This window comes from Oncorhynchus mykiss, chromosome 6, assembly GCF_013265735.2.
Source record: "Oncorhynchus mykiss isolate Arlee chromosome 6, USDA_OmykA_1.1, whole genome shotgun sequence".
NCBI classification, from domain to species: Eukaryota; Metazoa; Chordata; class Actinopteri; order Salmoniformes; family Salmonidae; genus Oncorhynchus; species Oncorhynchus mykiss.
In genome coordinates this window covers 68,507,377-68,533,428 of record NC_048570.1, presented here as the reverse complement: position 1 = coordinate 68,533,428, position 26,052 = coordinate 68,507,377, and the positions used below count along the sequence as shown (strand labels likewise).

General features: G+C 43.2%; 1 protein-coding gene across 5 annotated transcripts in view; it reads right to left on the bottom strand.

Moving 5' to 3' along the window:
- LOC110526425 (E3 ubiquitin-protein ligase NEDD4) overlaps positions 1-26,052 on the bottom strand; it is a 51,121-nt gene that overhangs the window by 12,721 nt on the left and 12,348 nt on the right. For 3 of the 5 annotated variants that reach the window (XM_036980820.1, XM_036980819.1, XM_036980821.1), the window contains 2 exons: positions 711-761; positions 178-239 (listed from right to left, as the gene is read on the bottom strand). In XM_036980820.1, coding sequence (XP_036836715.1) covers positions 178-239; positions 711-761 — 113 coding nt within the window. Of the gene's footprint in view, positions 1-177; positions 240-710; positions 762-21,578; positions 23,475-26,052 lie in introns of those variants that run through there. The other 2 variants (XM_021607395.2, XM_021607396.2) reach the window with 1 other exon arrangement.

Sequence of the window (26,052 nt, the reverse complement as noted above, 5' to 3'; positions counted from 1 at the left end):
AATTTATACACCTCAGGAAAGAAAGGCAAAATCACTGGAACGAAACAAGATATAATTAAAATTAATTTATGCAATGCCAAGACTGAACGTGATAAAAATGTCAAGGAAAATGTCAAAGTAAATCCATGTTAAACCAGGAAGGATAAGCGGCTTGAATAATCATGAAATAATGCCAACCTTCTCGGGTGAAGTAGAAAATCCTTGAATGTGTATGGCCTTTCAATGTTAGGATTTTCTGTCTGGAATAAAAAATAAATAAAAAGTATTTAAACAGTTGAAATGCTCTATAAAGATATTTGCTGTATAACATCTACGCATGCAGTAACTGTATATCAACAGTAAACAAGTCCTGTATAGACAGTAGACAGTAAGGTAGGTCTGCTGTAAATGCTATGAAAAGGAAGGCAAAGGTAACAAACATGGAGGACTGTAATTCCATAACTATGGCCAATGTTGTGGAAAGGACTCTGACATGAGGGTGTTTATGTTTACATGAGTGTGCCTATGACAGTTCATTGGTGAAGATAAGTAACTATGTGAAGTGTACAGATCTCCAACAAATTATATCTAAAGGAGAACATGGAACACCAAACAGCAGAGACTATCCTACTCCTTTAGACGTGGGATTGGAAACATGTTGATTTAGGAGAATTGGTTTCCACATACATTATGCAAGTGCTAAATAAACTATTTCCTTGCACTAGGCTCACCGGTATCTGGTGTAATGGTACATCCACCTGCCCCAGAAAGTCATCACGTGTCTGTGGAAGGATATAAGAGATTGTAATGGGGAGTCATGTGCAGTAGTCATTCATGAGAGTCCATCAAAAAAGGGAGTGGTTACAATGTATCGGGCATGTTTGCGGACTCGCACGCACACACACACACAGCTCAAGCGCAAAAGGTATGACACACACACACACACACACACAGAGTATACCACATGACTGGCCTAGATAGATAATCATTTTCCATGACACAGTCACCTTTACAGCACCACTACATGATGTGCCATCAGCCCTCATGGATGATTTAGTTGTAAATGTATTCATTGGCACATTATACACATAGTCTTATTAGACAAGGCGTTCCAAAAATGGCACTGCACACAACCCCTAATTGACATTAGAAAATGCAGATGACCCCACTTGGAAAAATTATATCTAGTTAAAGCGAAACTTTAGGATTCTGACAATGAAGCCCTTTATCTGCTTCCTCAGAGTCAGATGAACTCATGGATAGCATTTGTATGTCTCTGCGTGCAGTTTGAAGGAAGTTGCTGACTAACGTTAGTGCAATTGCTAACTAGTGTTTGCACAATGACTGGAAGTCTATGTAACTGCAGTGCTAGCGTATACCATAAGACTTCCAGTCATTGCGCTAACGCTAGTTGGCATTGGCTCACGAAACTACCTCTAACTTCCTTCATACTGGATACAGAGACAAAAGGGGCGGCAGGTAGCCTAGTGGTTGGAGCGTTGGGCCAGTAACCGAGTTGGTTGGCTGCTAGATCGAATCCCGAGCTGACAAGGATGTTCTGCCCCTGAACAAGGCAGTTAACCCACTGTTCCTAGGCTGTCATTGTAAATAAGAATTTGTTCTTAACTTAGCTAAATAAAGGTTCAATTAAAAAAATTAAGGTAAAGGGCTTCATTGCCAAAATCACAAAGTATCCCTTTAATGGTGTGTATTCATATTCACTCAATTTTACATCCCGCAAGCTGTCCCAACACATAATTACATGAAATTGCATTCTAATAGTGTTAAAGGTTATTGTAAGTGGCTGACACTAAAAGGTTTCATTTTACACCCATTTTCTCAGGGGACCCCATTTCAATTTCAGGGGAGCCCACCCCAAGGTTTGAAACCACTGTATTAGACATGTGGATTGAATAATTCAGGGGTTATCAGCCCACAGTATAGCTAGAGCATTAGACGTCTTAATATGTAGTTGTGGAGCAGTGTCCTTTCTAGAAAAGGTGATTCTGACTGAGTGACGTCTCTAGAGACAGGCTCCAATGTGACCACTGCTATAACGCAGTTACTGTAACATGTTCCTATGCAACATACATCACCCACCTTCCAACATCAACAACAACTGAAAACACAGTGTTGTGCGGGTCGGCTTCATGACCAAATATACACCCTCGGCACATCAAACTGCCCAGCAATAGTATGGAGACGGTTCAATTGAATGGATATAGACTGTTCCCCTCCTCCTCTCATTCCTTCCCCATGCCTTTCCTTGGCAGTGAAGCCAAGACAAGCAGGCTTTGGAGAGTCCAGGTTAGGGACACAATGTACAGCCTGAGAATTTGCTACTCTGATCTCGTGACATTCTCTCAGGAACATCACAGAGGGGACTCATTAAGGGAATAATCACATGCTTACTAACATCACTCAAAGAACTGTCAAACCAGCCATATCAAAATTACCAAGAGTAGAGTGTGTGATTGATCAAGTCAGAGGTGTATGGGAGCAAGAATGGTTTCTGGTGGAAATAAACTTAATTTCCATGTAAATCTATCAACACAATCCCAAAAAGGCTTTAAATGCACTACAGACCAAACGTATGTGGACACCTGCTCATGGAACATCTCATTCCAAAATTATGGGCATTAACTGAGTAAAATGGTCCCAGAGAAGAAGGCAGATGTTTTACGTGTCCCCAACCGATTGTGTTTTTTTATTTGTGTTGTTTGTAACTTATTTTGTACATAATGTTGCTGCTACCGTCTCTTATGACCGAAAATAACTTCTGAACATCAGGACTGCAATTACTCACCACAGACTGGGAGAATTGTTTTTTCCCCCTTTAACGAGTCTGACGAGCCCGACGGGGACTACATACTGCTTTCTCAGGAACAGGCCCAGATCCCTGTGATTTGTGTGAAGATGAGGCAGAGAAAAAGGGGCCAGAGGGCGGGCTGCCTTCTGAGAATTCGTAGGCGATCGAATAAACCCCCACTTCGTTCCATTCTGCTAGCAAACGTGCAATCTTTGGAGAATAAAATCGATGACTTGAATGCAGGGAAACTGGAAACAGTTTTACAAAATTTCTTTCAGCATGTTAAATGTGCAGCCAGAGGGGAGAAAAAAAAAAAACGTTTTTTTTTTTTTATAAATAAAAAAACTGGACCACCTTTACTCCACACACAGACGCATACAAAGCTCTTACTCGCCATCCATTTGGCAAATCCATAATTCTATCCTCCTGATTCATGCTTACAAGCAAAAATTAAAGCAGGAAGCACCAGTGACTAGATCAATAAAAAAAAGTGGTCAGATGAAGCTACAGGACTGTTTTGCTAGGACAGACTGGAATATGTTCCGGGATTCCTCTGATGGTACACCACATCAGTCACTGGCTTCATCAGTAAGTGCATCGATGACGTTGTCCCCACAGTGACCATACGTACATACCCCAACCAGAAGCCATGGATTACAGGCAACATCCACACTGAGCTAAAGGCTAGAGCTGCCACTTTCAAGGAGCGGGACTCTAACCTGGAAGCTTATAAGAAATCCTGCTATGCCCACCGACGAACCATCAAACAGACAAAGCGTCAATACAGGACTAAGATCGAATCATACTACACTGGCTCTTGCGCTCGTCGGATGTGGCAGGGCTTGCAAACCATTAGACTACAAAAGGGAAGCACAGTTGAAATCTACACAGTGACAAGCCTACCAGATGAGCTAAACTACTTCTACGCTCGCTTCGAGGCAAATAACACTGACACATGAAAGCACCAGCTGTTCCAGAAGGCTGTAATACCAACATGCTTTAAGAACACCATAGTGCCCGTGCCCAAGAACACTAAGGTAACCTGCCTAAATGACTACCGATGCGTAGCACTCATGTCTGAAGTCATAAAGTGCTTTGAAAGGCTGGTCATGGCACACATCAACACCATTATCCCAGAAACCCTAGACCCACTCCAATTTGCATACCACCCCAAAAGATCCACAGAAGATGCAATCTCTATTGCACTCCACACTGCCCTTTCCCACCTGAACAAAAGGAATACCTATGTGAGAACGCTGTTCATTGACTACAGCTCAGCATTCAACACCATAGTGCCCTCAAAGCTCATCAATAAGCTAAGGACCCTGGGACTAAACATCTCCCTCTGCAACTGGATCATGGATTTCCTGACGGGCCGCCCCCAGGTGGTAAGGGTAGGTAAAAACACATTTGCCACGCTGATCCTCAACACAGGGGCCCCTCAGGGGTGCATGCCCAGTCCCCTCCTGTACTCACTGTTCACTCATGACTGCACGGCCAGGCACGAATCCAACACCATCATTAAGTTTGCCGATGACACATTGGTAGGCCTGATCACCAACAACAACGAGACAGCCTATAGGGAGGAGGTCAGAGACCTGGCCGTGGGGTGCCAGGACAAAAACCTCTCCCTCAATGTGATCAAGACAAAGGAAATGATTGTGGACTACAGGAAAAACAGAGGGCCGAGCACATCCCCATTCTCATAAACGGGCTGCACTGGAGCAGGTTGAGAGCTTCAAGTTCCTTGGTGTCCACATTACCAACAAACTAACACAGTCCAAGCACACCAAGACAGTCGTGAACAGGGCACAACAAAACCTATTCTCCCTCAAGAGACTGAGAAGAACTGGCGTGGGTCCTCAGATCCTCAAAAGGTTTTACAGCTGCACCATCGAGAGCATCACTGCCTGGTATGGCAACTGCTCGGCCTCTGACCGCAAAGCACTACAGAGGGTAGTGCGTACGGCCCAGTACATCACCAGGGCCAAGCTTCCTGCCACCAGGCGGTGTCAGAGGTCAAAGACTCCAGCCACCCTAATCATAGACTATTCTCTCTGCTACCGCACGGCAAGCAGTATCAGAGCGCCAAGTCTAGGTCCAAGAGGATTCTAAACAGCTTCTACCCCCAAGCCATAAGACTCCTGAACACCTAATCAAATAGCTACGCAGACTTTATGCATCCCCCCCCCCTTTTACACTGCTGCTACTCTGTTATTATCTATGCATAACTTTTATCTCTACCTACATGTACATATTACCTCAACTTACTGGTGCCCCCGCACATTGACTCTGTACTGCTACCCCCCGTATATAGTCTCGCTATTGTAATTTTACTGCTGCTCTTTAATTACTTGTTACTTATATTTCGTATCCGTATTTTTTTTAAACTGCATTGCTGGTTAGGGGCTCGCAAGTAAGCATTTCACTGTAAGGTCTACCTGTTGTATTCGGCGCATGTGACTAATAACACTTGATTTGATAATATGGAGTTGGTCCACCCCCCCTTTAATGCTATAATAGCCTCCACTCTTCTGGGAGGGTTTCCACCAGATGTTGGAACATCGCTGTGGGGACTTGCTTCCATTCAGTCCCGAAGCAAGCACCAGTTAGCCTGGAGCTAGCCTGGAGCTAGGCCCATCTCCTGTCTAGCCAAAGAGATCCACCAGCCAATTCTTGGGCTACAAAACCTCTTTGCCAATTGGCCTGGACCCTTTACTGCTGACACGGAGCCCTGCCAATCCAACGCGACTAGTCTGTCGTAACTGTCCGAGGTAGTTTCAACAGGCTCTTCCGTTGCGACGTCGCCAGATGCCCATCTGTTAGCCCCGGCCCGCTGGCTGTCTGAGTCGCCGTGTCTCCAGCTCACCTAGCGTAGCAGCGACTACGGAATTGGCTCCCTGACTCATCGAGTGCTACTCATTGGACCCTATGATCAGTCGGCTACACATGCCTCTCCCAATGCCTCGTCTATTGCGATTTTGGTTAGTAAATGTCTTATTTCACTGTAGAGCCCCTAGCCCTGCCCAATATGCCTTCGTTCCATCCCCCACACATGCTGTGACCTAACCTGGCTTAACTGGGGCCTCTAGAGACAAAACCTCTCTCTTCGTCAGTCAATGCCTTTAGTTTACCTCCACTGTTCTCACATCCTACCATACCCTTGTCTGTACATTATACCTTTAATCTATTCTTCCGCACCCAGAAATCTGCTCCTTTTACTCTCTGTTCCGAACACACTAGACGACCAGTTCTTATAGCCTTTAGCCATACCCTTATCCTACTCATCCTCTCTTCCTCTGGTGATGTAGAGGTTAACCCAGGCCCTGCAGCCCCCAGCACCACTCCCATTCCCCAGCCACTCTCATTTGTTGACTGTAACTGGAAAAGCCTTGGATTTATGCATGTTAACATCAGAAGCCTCCTCCCTAAGTTTGTTTTATTCACTGCTTTAGTACACTCCGCCAACCCTGATGTCCTAACCGTGTCTGAATCATGGCTTAGGAAGGCCACCAAAAATCCTGAAATTTCCATCCCTAACTATAACATCTTCCGACAAGATAGAACTGACAAAGGGGGCGGAGTTCCAATCTACTGCAGGGATAGCCTGCAGAGTTCTGTCATACTATCTAGGTTTGTGCCCAAACAATTCAAGGTTCTACTTTTAAAAATCCACCGTTCCAGAAACAAGTCTATCACCGTTGCCGCTTGTTATAGACCCCATTCAGCCCCCAGCTGTGCCCTGGAGACCATATATGAATTGATTGCCCCCATCTATCTTCAGAGTTCATACTGTTAGGTGACCTAAACCGGGATATGCTTAACACCCCAGCCGTCCTACAATCTAAGCTAGATGCCCTCAATCTGACACAAATTATTATGGAACCTACCAGGTGCAACCCTAAATATGTAACCATGGGCACCCTCATAGATATCATCCTGAGCAACTTGCCCTCTAAATACACCTCCGCTGTCTTCAACCAGGATCTCAGGGACCACTGCCTCATTGGCTGCGTGCGTGATGGGTCCGCGGTCAAACGACCACCCCTCATCACTGTCAAACGCTCCCTAAAACACTTCTACGAGCAGGCCTTTCTGATCGACCTTGCTCGGGTATCCTGGAAGGATATTGAGGATGCCTGGTTGTGCTTTAAAAAAAGTGCTTTCCTCGACATATTAAATAAGCATGCCCCGTTCAAAAAATTTAGAACTAAGAACAGATATACAGTGCCTTGCGAAAGTATTCGGCCCCCTTGAACTTTGCAACCTTTTGCCACATGTCAGGCTTCAAACATAAAGATATAAAACTGTATTTTTTGTGAAGAATCAACAACAAGACATTTTTTCCCATTCCTCCTTGCAAAACAGCTCGAGCTCAGTGAGGTTGGATGGAGAGCATTTGTGAACAGGAGTTTTCAGTTCTTTCCACAGATTCTCGATTGGATTCAGGTCTGGACTTTGACTTGGCCATTCTAACACCTGGATATGTTTATTTTTGAACCATTCCATTGTAGATTTTGCTTTATGTTTTGGATCATTGTCTTGTTGGAAGACAAATCTCCGTCCCAGTCTCAGGTCTTTTGCAGACTCCATCAGGTTTTCTTCCAGAATGGTCCTGTATTTGGCTCCATCCATCTTCCCATCAATTTTAACCATCTTCCCTGTCCCTGCTGAAGAAAAGCAGGCCCAAACCATGATGCTGCCACCACCATGTTTGACAGTGGGGATGGTGTGTTCTTTTACGCCAAACATAACGTTTTGCATTGTTGTCAAAAAGTTCAATTTTGGTTTCATCTGACCAGAGCACCTTCTTCCACATGTTTGGTGTGTCTCCCAGGTGGCTTGTGGCAAACTTTAAACGACACTTTTTATGGATATCTTTAAGAAATGGCTTTCTTTTTGCCACTCTTCCATAAAGGCCAGATTTGTGCAATATACGACTGATTGTTGTCCTATGGACAGAGTCTCCCACCTCAGCTGTAGATCTCTGCAGTTCATCCAGAGTGATCATGGGCCTCTTGGCTGCATCTCTGATCAGTCTTCTCCTTGTATGAGCTGAAAGTTTAGAGGGACGGCCAGGTCTTGGTAGATTTGCAGTGGTCTTTACACACAGGTGGATTACACACAGGTGGATTGCATTTATCATCATTAGTCATTTAGGTCAACATTGGATCATTCAGAGATCCTCACTGAACTTCTGGAGAGAGTTTGTTGCACTGAAAGTAAAGGGGCTGAATAATTTTGCACGCCCAATTTTTCAGTTTTTGATTTGTTAAAGTTTGAAATATCCAATACATGTCGTTCCACTTCATGATTGTGTCCCACTTGTTGTTGATTCTTCACAAAAAAATACAGTTTTATATCTTTATGTTTGAAGCCTGAAATGTGGCAAAAGGTCGCAAAGTTCAAGGGGGCTGAATACTCTCGCAAGGCACTGTAGCCCTTGGTTCACTCCAGACTTAACTGCCCTTGATTAATACAAAAACATCCTGTGGTGTTGTGCATTAACATCGAATAGCCCCAGCGATATGCAACTTTTCAGGGAAGTCAGGAACCAATATACACAGTCAGTTAGGAAAGCTAAGGCTAGCTTTTTCAAACAGAAATTTGCATCCTGTAGTACAAATTCCTAAAAGTTTTGGGACACTGTAAAGTCATGGAGAATAAGAGCACCTCCTCCCAGCTGCCCACTGCACTGAGGCTATGAAACTCTGCCACCACCGATAAATCTACATAATCAATCATTTCAATAATCATTTTCTATGGCTGGCCATGCTTTCCACCCGGCTACGCCTACCAACAGCTCAGCACCCACTGCAGCAACTTGCCCAAGCCACCCCCCCACCCCCCGCTTCTCCTTCACCCAAATCCAGATAGTTGATGTTCTGAAAGAGCTGCAAAAGCAGGATCCCTACAAATCAGCTGGGCTAGACAATCTGGACCCTTTAAAATCCATCGCCGAAATTGTTGTAACCCCTATTGCTAGCTTGTTCAACCTCTCTTTCGTATCGTCTGAGATCCGCAAAGATTGGAAAGCTGCCTGTCCAAGGCTTTCGATTGTCAATCACCGCATTCTTATCGGCAGACTCAATAGCATTGGCTTCTCAAATGACTGCCTCGCCTGGTTCACCAACTACTTCTCTGATATAGTTCAGTGTGTCAAACCGGAGGGCCTGTTGTCCGGACCTCTGGCAGTCTATGGGGGTGCCACAGGGTTCAATTCTCGGGCCGGCTCTTTTCTCTGTATACATCAATGACGTCGCTCTTGCTGCTGGCGATTCTCTGATCCACCTCTACGCAGAAGACAACATTATGTATACGTCTGGCCCTTCCTTGGACACTGTGTTAATCTTGGAACTACCCAACCCGGATCCTGGAGAATTGTCATCAACTACACTAATAAGCATAGCGCAACGGCCCAAAAATATTACTAGAAAATATTCATATTCATGAAATCACAAGTGAAATATAGCGAAACACAGCGTAGCCTTTTGCTAATCACACTGTCGTATCTCAGATTTTGAAATGATGCTTTACAGCCAAAGAAAGACAAGCGTTTGTGTAAGTTTATCGATAGCCTAGCATAGCATTATGTCCAGCTAGCAGCAGGAAGCTTGGTCACGAAAATCAGAAAAGCAATCAAATGAACCGTTTACCTTTGATGATCTTCGGGTGTTTTCACTGACGAGACTCCCAGTTAGACAGCAAATGTTCCTTTTGTTCCATAAAGATTATTTTTATAACCAAAATACCTCCATTTGTTTGTCGTTATGTTGAGAAATCCTCCGGAAATAGCGGTCACGACAACGCCGAAAAGAAATTAAAATTATATCCATAATATCGACAGAAACATGGCAAACGTTTTTTATAATCAATCCTCAAGGTGTTTTTCCAATATCTATTCGATAATATATCAACCGGGACAATTGGCTTTTCAGTAGGACCGAGAGGAAAAATGGCTACCTCTTTCTTTTAATGCAAGAATCACTCAGAGCCCTCAGCTGGCCACTTACGCAATGTGGTCCTTTACGCTCATTCTTCAACATAAAGGCGTGAAACTACGTCTAAAGGCTGTAGACACCTTAGGGAATATGTAGAAAAGGGAATCTGGTTGATATCCCTTTCAATGGCCAATAGGGATGCATAGGAACACAACAGTTTCAAAATATGAGTCACTTCCTGATTGATTTTTCTTAGGCTTTCGCCTGAAATATCAGTTCTGTTATACTCACAGACAATATTTTTACAGTTTTGGAAACTTTTCTATCCTAAGCTGACAATTATATGCATATTCTAGCATCTGGTCCCGAGAAATAGGCTGTTTACTTTGGGAACTTTATTTTTCCAAAAATAAAAAGTGCCCCCTAGCTTTAAGAGGTTATTAACGAGCTTCAATGCCATAAAACACTCCATCAATGGCCTCCAACTGCTTTTAAATGCTAGTAAAACTAAATTCACGCTCTTCAACCAATTGTTGCCTGCACCCGCCAGTCCGACAAGCATCACTACTCTGGACGGTTCTGACTTAGAATATGTGGACAACAACAAACAAAGCCTCATTCGCTTATACTGCCAAACATACCCTTGTAAAACTGACTATCCTACCGATCCTTGACTTCGACGATGTCATTCACAAAACAGCCTCCAAAACTACTCAGCAAATTGGATGTAGTCTATCACAGTGCCATCCGTTTTGTCACCAAAGCCCCATATACTACCCACCACTGCGACCTGTATGCTCTCGTTGGCTTGTCCTCACTACATATTCGTCGCCAAACCCACTGGCTCCAGGTCATCTATAAGTCTTTGCTAGGGTAAGCCCCGCCTTCTCAGCTCACTGGTCACCATAGCAACACCCACCCGTAGCACGCACTCCAGCAGGAATATTCCACTGGTCATCCCCAAAGCCAACACTTCCTTTGGCTGCCTTCCAGGTCTCTGCTGCCAATGACTGGAACACCCTCTCTAACTTTAAACATCAGCTGTCAGTGCAGCTTACCGATCACTGTACCTGTACACACCAATCTGTAAATAGCACACCCAACTACCTCAACCCCATATTATTTATCCTCTTGCTCTTTTGCACCCCAGTATCTCTACTTGCACATCATCATCTGCACATCTTTCACTCCAGTGTTCATGCTAAATTGTAATTATTTCACCTCTATGGCCTATATTGCCTTACCTCCCTACTCTTTTACATTTGCACACACCGTACAAAGATTTTTCTATTGAGTTGTTGACTGTACGTTTGTTTATGTGTAACTGTTGTTTTTGTCACACTGCTTTTATTTTATTTTTTTATCCTGGCCAAGTCGCAGTTGTAAATGAGAACTTGTTCTCAACTGGCCTACATGGTCAAAGGTGATTATTATTATTATTATTTTTAAATAAAACAAGAGCATTAGTGAGGTCGGGCACTGATGTTGGGCGATTAAGCCTGGCTCGAAGTCGGCGTTCCAATTCATCCCAAAGGTGTTCGATGGGATTGAGGTCAGGGCTCTGTGCATGCCAGTCAAGTTCTTCCACACCGATCGACAAACCATTTGTGTATGGACTTTGCTTTGTTCACGGGGGCATTGTCATGCTGAAACAGGAAAGGGCCTTCTCCAAACTGTTGCCAAAGTTGGAAGTACAGAATAATCTAGAACGTTATTGAATGCTGAAGGGTTAAGATCTCCCTTCACTGGAACTAAGGGGCCTAGACCGAACCATAAAAAACAGCTCCAGAACATTATTCCTCCTCCACCAAACTTTACAGCTAGGACTATGCATACGGGCAGGTAGCGTTCTCCTGGCATCCGCCAAACCCGTCGGACTGCCAGACGGTGAAGTGTGATTCATCACACCAGAGAACGCATTTCCACTGCTCCAGAGTTCAATGGCAGTGAGCTTGACACCATTCCAGTCGACGCTTGGCATTGCACATGGAAACCCATTTCATGAAGCTCCCGGCGAACAGTTATTGTGCTGACGTTGCTTCCAGAGGCAGTTTGGAACTCGGTAGCGAGTGTTGCAACCGAGGACAGACAATTTTTCCGCGCTATGCGCTTCAGCATTCACGTTATGTGAGCTTGCGTAGCCTACCACTTCGCGGCTGAGCCATTGTTGCTCCTAGATGTTTCCACTTCACAATAACAGCACTTACAATTGACTGGGGCAACTCTAGCAGGGCAGAAAATTGACGTCCTGACTTGTTGGAAAGGTGGCATCCTATGCCACGTTGAAAGTCACTGACCTCTTCAGTAAGGTCATATACTTCCAATGTTTGTCTGTGGAGATCGCATGGCTGTGTGCTCGATTTAATGGCTGTGGCTGAAATAGCCGAATCCAGTCATTTGAAGGTGTTTCCACATACTTTTGTACATAGTGTATTTCTGACTAGGTCATAGCAATGATAATGTTATTTTCGCAAGTTTGCAAATCTTTACGAAGTCATCATCATTATTTCTATTTCCAAATATTGGAGAGACGGCATTGTGATTGGATTCAAATAGAGAGGAAGTGTATGTGTATGATGGATTCAACGCCACCAGACAAAAAGGCTGGCAAAAGTAGGCCAACAGAGGTTTTGTTGTTGGAATAAAACCATTTTTTTAAACGGTTTCCAGCTGGTGAAATAAGTCTGGATTTTAAAATGGGTAATTTTCAAACTGTCAAGTAAGAGCTCGGATTTCTTCACTCAAAAATGTAAAACATGAACGTTTGTTATTGCTATTACCGAGCTAGGCTCAAATACACTCCAATTGACCAGTCATTAAAATGTCTCAGCATTTAATGGTATACATAAAGGATAAAACAATTATAACTGATGAGATGAAACAAAGTTTCATATGTGCAAAGTTCATATTTCCTCCTGTTGAAGGAAATCATTTTGTTAGGGGATTTCAATACTGATGTCTGCAAAGAGAATAGCCATACCCACAATGTATTTATGCACTTTTGTAGATTACTTGCTCTGACCCAAATGATAAAAGATCCCACCGGGATATGTGAAACAGTGCAAAGTATGATTGACTTAATATTGATGTCTGATAAATCTAAAATAATGCAGAGTAGAGTAATAGTATATGGAATCAGTGATAATTTTATTACATTTTGCACAAGGACGCTTTTTAAAGATATATTATTTAAGTGTCACAACACCGTTAGAATCAGAGGACTCAAAAAATACTGTGTTGAAAAGTTTAGGGAGGAAGTGGGTAAAATTGACTGGTCACCTGTGCAAGATAGTGTAGGGGTAGACAGTGCCTGGGAAGTCTTTAAATGTAGATTCCTTGATGTGGTGAATGTGATGGTTCCCATTAGACGGGTCAGGGTAAAGCAGAGATCTAGCCCTTGGTTTAATCATGAAATTCTAGAATCTATCCTAGCAAGGATAAGGACTTTAAAAAATTTAAGAACTCAAGAGCAGCATGATTTTGTCCTATAAAAACATCACAGAAATGAAGCACAGAGCAGGATGGATAAAGCTAAGAGGGGTTACTTTGCTGGGAAAACAATTGAGAACACAAATTACCCTAAAAAGCTTTAAAAATCATTTAAGTAACTATGCTGTAGTAGTACTACCAAAAACAAACTAAAACTGTATTTGACTGAACATCAAGTGGGAGATGGTACAGTGCCTTGCGAAAGTATTCGGCCCCCTTGAACTTTGCGACCTTTTGCCACATTTCAGGCTTCAAACAAAGATATAAAACTGTATTTTTGTGTGAAGAATCAACAACAAGTGGGACACAATCATGAAGTGGAACGACATTTATTGGATATTTCAAACTTTTTTAACAAATCAAAAACTGAAAAATTGGGCGTGCAAAATGATTCAGCCCCTTTACTTTCAGTGCAGCAAACTCTCCAGAAGTTCAGTGAGGATCTCTGAATGATCCAATGTTGACCTAAATGACTAATGATGATAAATACAATCCACCTGTGTGTAATCAAGTCTCCGTATAAATGCACCTGCACTGTGATAGTCTCAGAGGTCCGTTAAAAGCGCAGAGAGCATCATGAAGAACAAGGAACACACCAGGCAGGTCCGAGATACTGTTGTGAAGAAGTTTAAAGCCGTATTTGGATACAAAAAGATTTCCCACGCTTTAAACATCCCAAGGAGCACTGTGCAAGCAATAATATTGAAATGGAAGGAGTATCAGACCACTGTAAATCTACCAAGACCTGGCCGTCCCTCTAAACTTTCAGCTCATACAAGGAAAAGACTGATCAGAGATGCAGCCAAGAGGCCCATGATCACTCTGGATGAACTGCAGAGATCTACAGCTGAGGTGGGAGGCTCTGTCCATAGGACAACAATCAGTCGTATATTGCACAAATCTGGCCTTTATGGAAGAGTGGCAAGAAGAAAGCCATTTCTTAAAGATATCCATAAAAAGTGTTGTTTAAAGTTTGCCACAAGCCACCTGGGAGACACACCAAACATGTGGAAGGAGGTGCTCTGGTCAGATGAAACCAAAATTGAACTTTTTGACAACAATGCAAAACGTTATGTTTGGCGTAAAAGCAACAGCTCATCACCCTGAACACACCATCCCCACTGTCAAACATGGTGGTGGCAGCATCATGGTTTGGGCCTGCTTTTCTTCAGCAGGGATAGGGAAGATGGTTAAAATTGACGGGAAGATGGATGGAGCCAAATACAGGACCATTCTGGAAGAAAACCTGATGGAGTCTGCAAAAGACCTGAGACTGGGATGAAGATTTGTCTTCCAACAAGACAATGATCCAAAACATTAAGCAAAATCTACAATGGAATGGTTCAAAAATAAACATATCCAGGTGTTAGAATGGCCAAGTCAAAGTCCAGACCTGAATCCAATCGAGAATCTGTGGAAAGAACTGAAAACTGCTGTTCACAAATGCTCTCCATCCAACCTCACTGAGCTCGAGCTGTTTTGTAAGGAGGAATGGGAAAAAAATTCAGTCTCTCGATGTGCAAAACTGATAGAGACATACCCCAAGCGACTTACAGCTGTAATCGCAGCAAAAGGTGGCGCTACAAAGTATTAACTTAAGGGGGCTGAATAATTTTGCACGCCCAATTTTTCAGTTTTTGATTTGTTAAAAAAGTTTGAAATATCCAATAAATGTCGTTCCACTTCATGATTGTGTCCCACTTGTTGTTGATTCTTCACAAACAAATACAGTTTTATATCTTTATGTTTGAAGCCTGAAATGTGGCAAAAGGTCGCAAAGTTCAAGGGGGCCGAATACTTTCGCAAGGCACTGTATATGAAAAAGCAGAGGTTGACAATGAATTCAACTTTTATTTTTTACTTCTGTTCTGGTTTGTATGGAAGCAACCAAGTCAAAAAGTATTATGTAGAGTTAGGGGTTCAGCCAAACTCTTTCTTTTTGCAAAGGTAGAAACAGCCAAAATAGTCAGTATGCTGGAAGAGCTTAAATACTCCAAAGCCACAGACCTGGATAATATTCCTGCACGGTTTCTTATAGATTCTGCTGAGCAAATTGGCCCTTGTACTATGCATATCGTTAATCTCTCTCACGAACAAGGTACCTTTCCCAGGGACATGAAACAAGCTAAAGTTATACCTCTGTATAAGAAAGGGATAAAATCTGACCCTGGGAATTATAGGCCTGTATCTATCCTCTGTAACATCAAAGATCATGGAGAGTTGTACATGAGCAAATGTATGAATATGTTAACAAACAGGGTCTAATGTATGATTTTCAGTCAGGTTTTAGAAAAACATACTCCACTGATTCAGGTCTACTTTACTTGACTGACTTCATCAGGAAAGAGATTGATGAGGGAAATCTGTGTGGAATGGTACTGCTTGACCTACAGAAGGCCTTTGATACAGTTAACTACTGTCTCCTAATCTCCAAACTGGAGGCACTGGGGTTAAGCAGTATCCCTCTAGGCTGGGTAAAGTCCTATTTATCAGGAAGGGAGCAAGTAGTAGAGGTTAATGGTTCACTGTCTCAGGCAAAACCAATGATTTGTGGCGTTCTGCAGGGGAGCGTGCTTGGGCCTCTGCGGTTTTTATTGTATATTAATGATATGAAACATGCTTGTTTTTGCAGTCTTTTTCTTTATGCGGATGACTCTACACTTCTTGTGTCTCACAAAAGTAAAACTGTGTTGGAGAGTATATTTAGCACAAAGCTTTCTAACATTAACAAACGGCTTGGAGGTAATAAGCTCTCTCTGCACTTGGGGAAAACTGAAGCAATTATTTTTGGATCCAGACCTAAATTGTGTAGGTCATCTGAAATCAGAGTTGAGTTAGGGGGTGAGGTGCTGACTACTAAAACCTCTGTTAGCTACTTGGGATGTATCCTTGATGGAAGCTTGGGAGGTGTGAGCATGGCCAATGAAGTGCTAGGGAAGGTTAACGCCAGGACTATGTTTTTGTCTAGAAAGTCCAAGCTGCTTGATAAGGACTCCATGAAAGTGCTAGCTACTGCCCTTATTCAATGCCATTTTGACTTTGCTAGTACTTCCTGGTTTGGGGGCTTATCTAGACTTATGAAGGGGAAGCTCCAGATAGCCCAGAATAAGCTGATCAGGGTAGTATTGAAAGTGAGTCCACGTACTCACATAGGCAGGAGCTGCTTTCAGGAACTAAACTGGCTGCCTGTTGAGGCTAGGGTGTCCCAGATTGGACTAGGTTTGGTTTACAGGAGTATTTATGGTCATGCGCCCAGATATCTAAGTGATGACTTTCCTCGTGTTAGGGATGTACACAATCACAGCACCAGATCAGGTGTTGCTGATATGTGCTTATACAGGTTCAGGAGTAATGCTGGAGCCTCAGAATGGAATGAGTTGCCTCTGCCCATAAAAACAACATCCTCTCTGGGCAGCTTTAAAAATAAAGTAAAAATATGTTTGATGTCTTCTGTGCCCATATGAATAACATTTATGATGTAACTGGAATGATGATAGATGTTCTTTTTTGTTTTTGTATTATTATTTAACTGCAATACTGTTTATGGCTTTTTCAAGTTTTATGTGTGCTTGTTTTTTTTAAATGGTTGAATGAATAAACAACGATTTAGTCCACTTCAAAAAGGTATAGTGTTTCTAAATGTATATTTCTTGTCTGACTCAATGTCTGAACAGGTTTTCAAAACCAAATGTATGGAAGGCCTCTACACAAACAGAGCAGTAAACAGTCCATCCAAAATGTGAAAGTACTAGACTATAATACTCATAATCTTCCTCTTCTTCCATGCCCTGGTTCTCTCAGGAAAACACATCATATGTTGAAAATTAAGGTCAAATCACAAAGTAGAGGAATTCTCTCTCTCGGTCTCTGGAGCCCCGGTGTGGTGGATATATTATCTTGTCATAAAGAATGTCATATAAAAAAAGATAAGTTCAATAATGAAAATAGAAAACAATGAAAAAGCTGTGTAGAATTCTGAATAAGTGCAGCTCCTACTGAACAGACCTTTCCCATTATAGGGTAGAGAAAGGCCAGAGTGATTTATTTTGATGAGGTTTATCAGATAAAACATCCACTTACCGGTATGTATAAAAAATAATTATAAGTCGAAGAATGCTTTGCAATTAGCCTCTGTTTTTAAGCCTCAGTTGTGGTGGTAATGTAAGGGAAAGGACGGCCTTGGCCAAGTGTTTCAACTGCAAGGAGTTAGTTAATGGTCTGTGCAGGAGAAGAGGACAATTTTCTGCTCCATGGAGAGAGTCTGCCTGCCAACAAACCACCTCAGAGAGGGACAAAGCTGGGTCTGCATGTGGGGTCTTCTGGTCTGGATGCACCTGCTCTGCAGCCACTTTGCCACCAAACAAAGCCCCTTCCTGTAGCAGCTTCCAAAACCACAGCTTGCAGAAAAACTGGTTCCGCCAGGCATACTGTACTGCTCAAACGTCCATACACGTATCCATGGACATTAAGTGAGCCTCTCAACATGGAAAACAAGACGAATCACATAATCCTTTCTCATCTTAAAAACTGTTTCCATACGCTCTACTCACTTTGTATTTATTCGCTCTACTGAAGCTAAATCCATCAAGACAAGAGGTCTTATACACATTTGCCTCAGATCTCGATAAGATCACAGGCCAGATAAAAAAAGGTAAGAGTTCAGGGGGAACAAATTACACCATTTTGATAGATCACTATCAAGGTCACAAGGTTTACTAAGGCAATTTAGAAAAAAATCTGTTCTGGTGCTCTGATGCATCAAAAAAAGAACACAAAAACGTACATGCGGTCAGAACTGCCAAGCAGAAGAAATATCAGCCTGCGCAGAGAAGTGCGAGATTGAACTTTACTCAACTTTCTAGAGTTCTCCCCATTATTTAACAATATCAACATTTCCCTTTACTGTGGGAATTGTGATCGAATCAAGGCAATAGCCACTTTCAATACAACATAACGAAACAAAAATAATTAGTATGCAAAACTAACTATGCAAGGGATTTTGTTGGCAGAGCACATCGGAGTAGGATTTCTATTGCATTGACAAGCACGACTCAGGCCTGCACTCTACACAGACCGGTCCGCCATAACCAATCAGAGCTGCAGTAGACCTTGGCTTGAATAAGCTAAGTAACCAATAGGCAGAGGGTAGCATAATGTGTCTGATTCTCTGTGATAACGGTATGGGAATAATAATACATTTTATTTTGTAAAGTGGTTTCTTGCATCAAACAAAAATGTTCAGTCACCACCTCATCTGAAGGACAAGTGGATAAACAGGTTAATGTCAAGCCCTGCATGTTTTTTTCAAAAGTCTCTTGGAATGTAGGCCTTCTGTAGGCTGAATGATATAACATTTGAATATGGAAACAGCGGTTCTCTGATGCATTTTCTCCATTGTTTTTTTTATGGTAGGCCTAGATTATGATCAAATAGTCACAGTAGCCTACCTGGTCACTGTTAAAACAGTAAATTAAAGGGGGTACAACCTCAGTGTTCACAACGGAAGTTGCAGAGAATTTTCACAACGTTGAAGTTTGTACTCATCGGACCTGACATTTGCTCAGTGCTGCAAAAATTAGAGGGAACAACGCATGCTGCTATTCATTTTCGGTAGAGTCCAATTACTGTAGCTAACCAGCTTGGTCCTGGAAAACAGTGTTGTTTGCCAACAGCTATGCTACTGTACAGTATCTGTACACATGACCTTGAAAGGAAAAGCAGGTAATTCTTACATCATCCAGGACAACACTCAGATGGGATGCATATAACGAGCATGACCTTTGAACTCTGTTGAAATTCACTGCCTGGGGACTGATCGTCATGATTAGGGAGATTCAATGTTTACATTATGAGACTGTCATTCATCTCATTCTCCTTTCCTTCATTCTTGTGCTTGGTGTCTTGTTTATCCTCTGTGTTTGGCCACAACACTGAGCTGATCGTGATTCTGGGGCTGCTACTCTTTAAACCGCCAAATAGCGATTAAGGTGTATGGACTGACCAGAAGAAATGGTCACTTATCAGGCTCAGTGAGGTATCAGGGCTCAGATCAAGATGGTGCTTAGCCTTGTCAATGTCCAAAAGGCATATGGTCAGCTCACGAGAGATGGGCAAGGGACAGAGGCAGAGGGAAGAAGAGTGGGAAAGACAGAACAAGAGAGACAAAGTAATACCACCCAGCATACCACCCTGCATACCACTGCTGGCTTGCTTCTGAAGCTAAGCAGGGTTGGTCCTGGTCAGTCCCTGGATGGGAGACCAGATGCTGCTGGAAGTGGTGTTGGAGGGCCAGTAGGAGGCACTCTTTCCTCTGGTCTAAAAAATATATCCCAATGCCCTAGGGCAGTGATTGGGGACACTGCCCTGTGTAGGGTGCCGTCTTTGAGATGGGATGTTAAACGGGTGTCCTGACTCTCTGAGGTCATTAAAGATCCCATGGCACTTATTGTAAGAGTAGGGGCGTTAACCCCGGTGTCCTGGCTAAATTCCCAATCTGGCCCTCAAAACATCACGGTCACCTAATAATCCCCAGTTTACAATTGGCTCATTCATCCCCCTCCTTTCCCCTGTAACTATTCCCCAGGTCATTGCTGCAAATGAGAACATGTTCTCAGTTAACTTACCTGGTAAAATAACGGGGGAAAAATAAAAAAGGGGGAGGAGATCTAGCCACAGTGGAGGCCATGAGGGCTCGCCTCTGATTCCAACAACAAAGCTCTCGCCGCGTGACTAAACCACACTGGCACAATTCTGGCAGCACGCTTTTGTCTTCCTTCTCTTCACGCTCCACTGACAGGCTACACATACACCAGCATTTTGAGTATCTAGTTTCCCCTACATCAGAGATAACTCTTACTTTGAGACAGAGTCAAAATACAGGAACATATGGCATCAGTCAGTCCTCTTTAAATGGCACAAGCCATTGCCAGGCAACAGCACTGATTTGAGCTAATTAAAGTTAATATACCAGTCAAAAATGTCAACAAAAGTGTCCTGTGGAATAAATTAAATAAACATGTTTTGCAACTGTTATTCAGATTATGTTTCCAGAGGAGCTTCTCTAAGAGGCTATCACTGGATTAAAATAAATCATAAAAACAGGAGCACCGATGCTTATGACCTGCTGGGCTTAAGCAAGAGGTATGGAGAGGAGGGGATCTCATGTCCTAAATGAGATTATATAAGAGTTCAGCTGTTATAAAAGGTTACAGCTCTGGCTAATTGCTGGTGCAGGTCTTACTTGACAAGCTGCTAAATGCAAAGAGGGAGATGGAGCATGAGTGATAAAGAGGGGGAGGACTGACACATGATGCTTTACAAACACGGTCTAGCAGGAGGACCCGAGAGGAAGGGAACACACCATCCTTTTACTGTAAAAGGCTCCGTCGCCAAACACCCACTACCTATATAACATGATCCCCAGGCCTGCGGATGGCTGGCATAACTGAGCGCTTCTCTAGTATCACGTTGTTCAATTTGAATTCATAGGGCTGGCCAGTGCAACAGCGGGACAGACTATCTGGAGTCAGGGAATATTTCAGAGGAGCTTTATTTATAGCGAGGGGGGGGGGCTGATTTTCTCACAACTAAATTTAGTCAGGGGTAAATACTTAAACTGATTACTCAAAGCGTTAATAGAATAATAAAAACGGAAAACCCCTCTTAACCAAAGCACGTGTGTACACATGCTCACAAGGCCGCCGCAGACAAGTATTGCATGAGGGAGGCTTTCTTTTCTTTCTCCTGGGTTCAAGTATGTTAATGGTTTACTGTTATACAACTGAATACCTTTGAATTTTTGTCCACATTGGGCTTGTTAACCGCATGACTTAGCTGACGCTGTCTTCTCAGTTACTGAACGTAGCTTCTGCTAGCTTGCAGGGAGCCCAAAGGTTGAGTAAACAGAGCAACATGTAGGGTACAGACTAGATATGGCATCAGAAATTAAGAGAGGTAGCATTATCAAATGGACATCACTGAAAGTTACACACAAACTCTCAGCCATCTCTCTTAGAGAGTAGGTTCAGTGCTTTACTAAACAGAACAATATATTTAAAATGGAAACTAACGGAGCATTTCAGATAAGCCATCTTATGGGTGATGGACATAACAAGTACAACATAAATACCCCACTTTGTGGTGTTCACTATCTCTATTTATTGAGGTTAGAAGTGAACGGTACAAATACAGACCAACCACAATGAGCCAATACACTATGACACTACACAGCTGAAAATAAGTTAACCAATAAATGGACCACCCATTCTACTACATTTTGCCAAAGCATAGGCCTAATTTCTCTCTATTCTCAGCCTTGCTAAGCTCCTATCCTACCCCACCCAATGAAGGAAAAAACTCACCGTGGTCTTTCTTGCAGGGCTCTTTTGTATGTGATCCCTTTTGTGGTTAGTGTTTACGTCAATGACAGGGCTAGAGACCCTTGCCCCAGAGCCGTGGGACACATGGATGTGCACATGTGGAGAGTTAGCTAGTTTTTGGTTGGAAACGTGACATGAAATACCAGTATTATGGTAGGGGACTTCCAGAGAAAAGCTCCTTTGTAAGGCGTGATGACAATGGTTTTCCTCAGGCATTTCCTGTCCATTTCCATTGTCTGCGCGACGGGCACTTTGGCTCCTCTCTGAAAGTTTAGCTGAGGGGAGCAAGCAAGCCGAGGTGCTGCGATACAGCTTAATGTGGCGAGGGCCACATTCACCCTCCAACTGAGGGGCCTGGGTTAGAGATTCAGGACATTCAACATTGACTGTTGTTCTGTTTGTAGATGCTTTCCCAGACATTAGTCGCTGGTGGGCAAAGTGCAATAGCACACTGGAGTGTCGGTCTAAATTTTCCGAGCGGTCAGTCTTCTCACACGCCTCCATTTTGTCTTTAGGTTTATCCGGAAGTGGAACGTTAAAATGCACCATGGGCCTGGCGTCTCGGAACTCCACTGACGGAAAGCTGCTCTTAGAGAGTCGCAGGCCGTTCATCGCCGTGGCGATGGACGCTTTCGAGGTACCTGTCTCGTCCTCCTGCAGGGGCTCACTGGGGGACAACTGGAGCTGGTGAGAAGTCTGGTAGGAGCCCCTGACTGGAGGCAGGGCGGGAAGAGCCACAGGGCTGACCGGGGAGGCTGGTGGTGTATTACAGGGGCTCCGTGGAAATATAACCAGGGAGGAGCAGCGTCTCAGGGGGACCCTGGCTTTCCTACGGGGCAGACTCCTCTCCTGGGCTGCCCTACGCTGATCTGGGAGCTCTGGCTCAAATATGCTGCTGCTGCTGCAGTAGCCTGCGTCACTGGCCGTGCTGTTTCTACAGGAGCCCCCATCTGAGCCACTGCCCGCTCCCACCTCGCAGACCCCTGGCTCCCCGCCCTCAGTGCTGTTCTCTAGCTCTCCATTCAGCTTGCCACGGGGCTGCAGGGAGATCTGCAGAGTACTCTTCTTGCTGCCGCTACCGGTGTTCACCTTGGGTATAAATACGGATGAGTAGCGCTGTAAATTACCGTACTCTGGTGACAGGGGAGGCAAAGCCAAGGCTAGCTGCCCTGGAATCACCTTCATGTGGACAGAGCTGTGTGCTAGGCTCTCTGCGGGGCTGCGGGTTGGCACACAGAGACCGCTCTCCTCACCATGGCTGCTCAGGCTCTCTGACAGAGGATCCGTGTTGCTTCTCCTCGACGCAAAGTGCAAGCGGAGCCGGCGTGCCATTCGTCTAACGCTCTAATCCCTGGGAGCCAGTAGTGAGCATGGCAAGGCAAGAGACCTGCTGGGGAGAAAAAACGAACAGCGGCAAGGCAACTTCTCCGAGTCCCGTTCTGCTCTGTGATTACAATCATTAGCGGCTGCACATAGCCAAAATAGCTCTGGTAACAACCTACATTCCTCTCAGGGCTGCTCTTTAAGGCTAGCAGTCTGGGGAGGTCAGGTGCTCTTCTGTGGAGCCACGACCCAAACGCACAAGCCCCTCAGACTGAAGTAACCCCAGTGGTCCGCCTCTTTAAGGAGCTAAACTCAACCCAGTCACAGAGCTGCACCAAGGCTTTAAAGGGCAGAAGTCCCATTCCAGCCAAACCTCAGCCTTGTCGCAACTGTGCCTTCTGAAATATAGACAGACCGTGTCCGACACCCCCCTGCCTCTTCCAAAAGCCCCACTCCTCCTGGTCACCTCACTAGAAACACAGGAGTCTCTTCAGCATGGAGAACTGTTCATTTCTGTTTCAGGCCACTCACTCAAGACTCTGGCGCTACTGGCTCCCAGCAGCAGCTATGCTTCTAATGTTTCTCCTGTGCTGTGCCACCAGATATTTTTACCCACTGGTATTGAATTACAGGAAATCAAGAGGAATGAGTTTCAGCAAAATACTATATGAAACTGAGGAATGGGTGTCCTAATACACACACACTTTTTTGAATTACTATTTTGACAGGTGAGCCCTGTAGATACAGAAATATACATATCTATACAAAAAAGCACAATATACACGTTCATCATAAAAAAACAAATCCACACAATCATACACAATGCAATCATAAAAAACAAACAAGTTCAAGGGTCCTCTAACAGCAGTCTGAAAAGCCCTAGAGGCACCAATTCCCCCAATTTCAGGGTGTTTTGGAAATTGTTCCACATGTAAGGTGCAGAAAAACGAATAGCATCCATACTGGGAAACCACCGTGGCCGGGGAAATATGTAGGGAAGATATTGGTAGTTATTACAAAACGGCAAAAGTCAGAAAACTCAAACTAATCAACAAAAATAATTGTTTATCGGTTAGACCTAGCTTCGTTTTCACGTTTAAACATTCACACCTACTACAAAAAAACTTCACTCCTACACTAGCTCGGCACATAAATAGGCAACTATAGAGAGCTTAATTTCATGTATAAAGCAGCTCTGAAAAAACAAAGTGATATATGCGGCATCACCTGTCATTCGACACCTCATATAACAGCCAGTAGTTGGTTTAATTCCTGCTATGCTGTCATTGACATTCCACTCCATATCAACCAAAAGCTATTGTGTGAGGCTGGGGCTATTCTGGGGCATTACTGTCAGCCTGGCCTGCAGGTCAGTTCCATACTGTAATGCTATGAAAGTGGCACAGGCTGGATGTGACAATGACTCACCAGTTGAGACTGACGCAGTCAGAGCGCCCACGTCACACCACGTGCCACATAGTGACTATTCCCACAACAACCCGTGATGGGCATGGGGGTATCAGGAAATCTCAGGAGCCACTAAAGTATCAACACTGATATATTGTGTACATGTACAGTAGGTTAAGATCTGTGCAAATCTATTGATATCAATGAATTATAATTTACATGAAAGTCAGTCAGGCCTACATGGTGTGTCTTAAATTTGGATGAGGCCCCATGTTTGCACAACTTTACACACTTAGATGTGAGACTATCCTGGGTATCAGTCAGCAGTACTCCTGTCACTCCATGCTATCAAAAGCAGCTAGGCCAGAGCCATGGCTAGTTACCCCCACATAAGTATTCAGCTATGTGGCCGTTGGCAAAACAATAACGCTACTAAAACAATCACTGCTTGGTCATACTTGAGTTAGTTTAATGTGTTCAGAACCAAATAGCCTACCTTTCACTCTTAATAAGACCCAAGGGGATATTCTATTTCCAATACCTGGATTTAATGGAGACAAATTGCTATAAAAAAGGTATACTAGTATTCATCACAAGTTAAAACATAGGTCTGTACTTTTGGACAAAACACCAGTGTTAACAACCTAGGTCTAGGCTAAATGTTACTGAGGCATTGACATACACACAAACATACCTTCCTTTATGTATTGTAGGTCATACATGCAACTGGCATTCTCTGCTTGATACTGGTCAGTAGACCTCATGAAATAGAGGTAACTGGATAATTCAAAATATGTGGATGTGACAATTACAGAGACCAGAAATAAACAAATTAAATAGAGGTCGACCGATTAATCGGAATGGCCGATTAATTAGGGCCGATTTCAAGTTTTCATAACAATCGGTAATCAGCATTTTTGGACACCGATCATGGCCGATTACATTGCACTCCACGAGGAGACTGCGTGGCAGGCTGACTACCTGTTATGCGAGTGCAGCAAGGAGCCAAGGTAAGGTACTAGTTAGCATTAAATGTATCTTACAAAAAAACAATATGATAGGTCATTAATATGGTCAAATCCAGAAACTAAGGCTCGTATTTCTGTGTGTTATTATATTATAATTAAGTCTATGATTTGATAGAGCAGTCTGACTGAGCGGTGGTAGGCAGCAGCAGGCTCGTAAGCATTCATTCAAATAGCACTTTACTGCATTTGCCAGCAGCTCTTCGCAATGCTTCAAGCATTGCGCTGTTTGACTTCAAGCCTATCAACTTCCGAGATTAGGCTGGCAATACTAAAGTACCTATTAGAACATCCAACAGTCAAAGGTATTTGAAATACAAATGGTATAGAAAGAAACAAACCAAATTGAACATGTTTCATTATTTATTTGAGACTAAATTGATTTTATTGATGTATTAAGTTAAAATAAGTTTTCATTGTTCATTCAGTATTGTTGTAATTGTCATTATTACAAAATATATATATATATATATATATATATATATATATATATATATATATATATATATATATATATATATATATATATATATATACACACACACACACAAATCGGCATCTTTTGGTCCTCCAATAAATCGCTATCGAAAAATCATAATTGGTCGACCTCTAAAATGAAAGCCAAACACACCTGGAAGGTAGCAATACAAACAGGTAGGCCTACTCAGGTAGTGTTGGCGTACTTGAATATAAACTAGGCC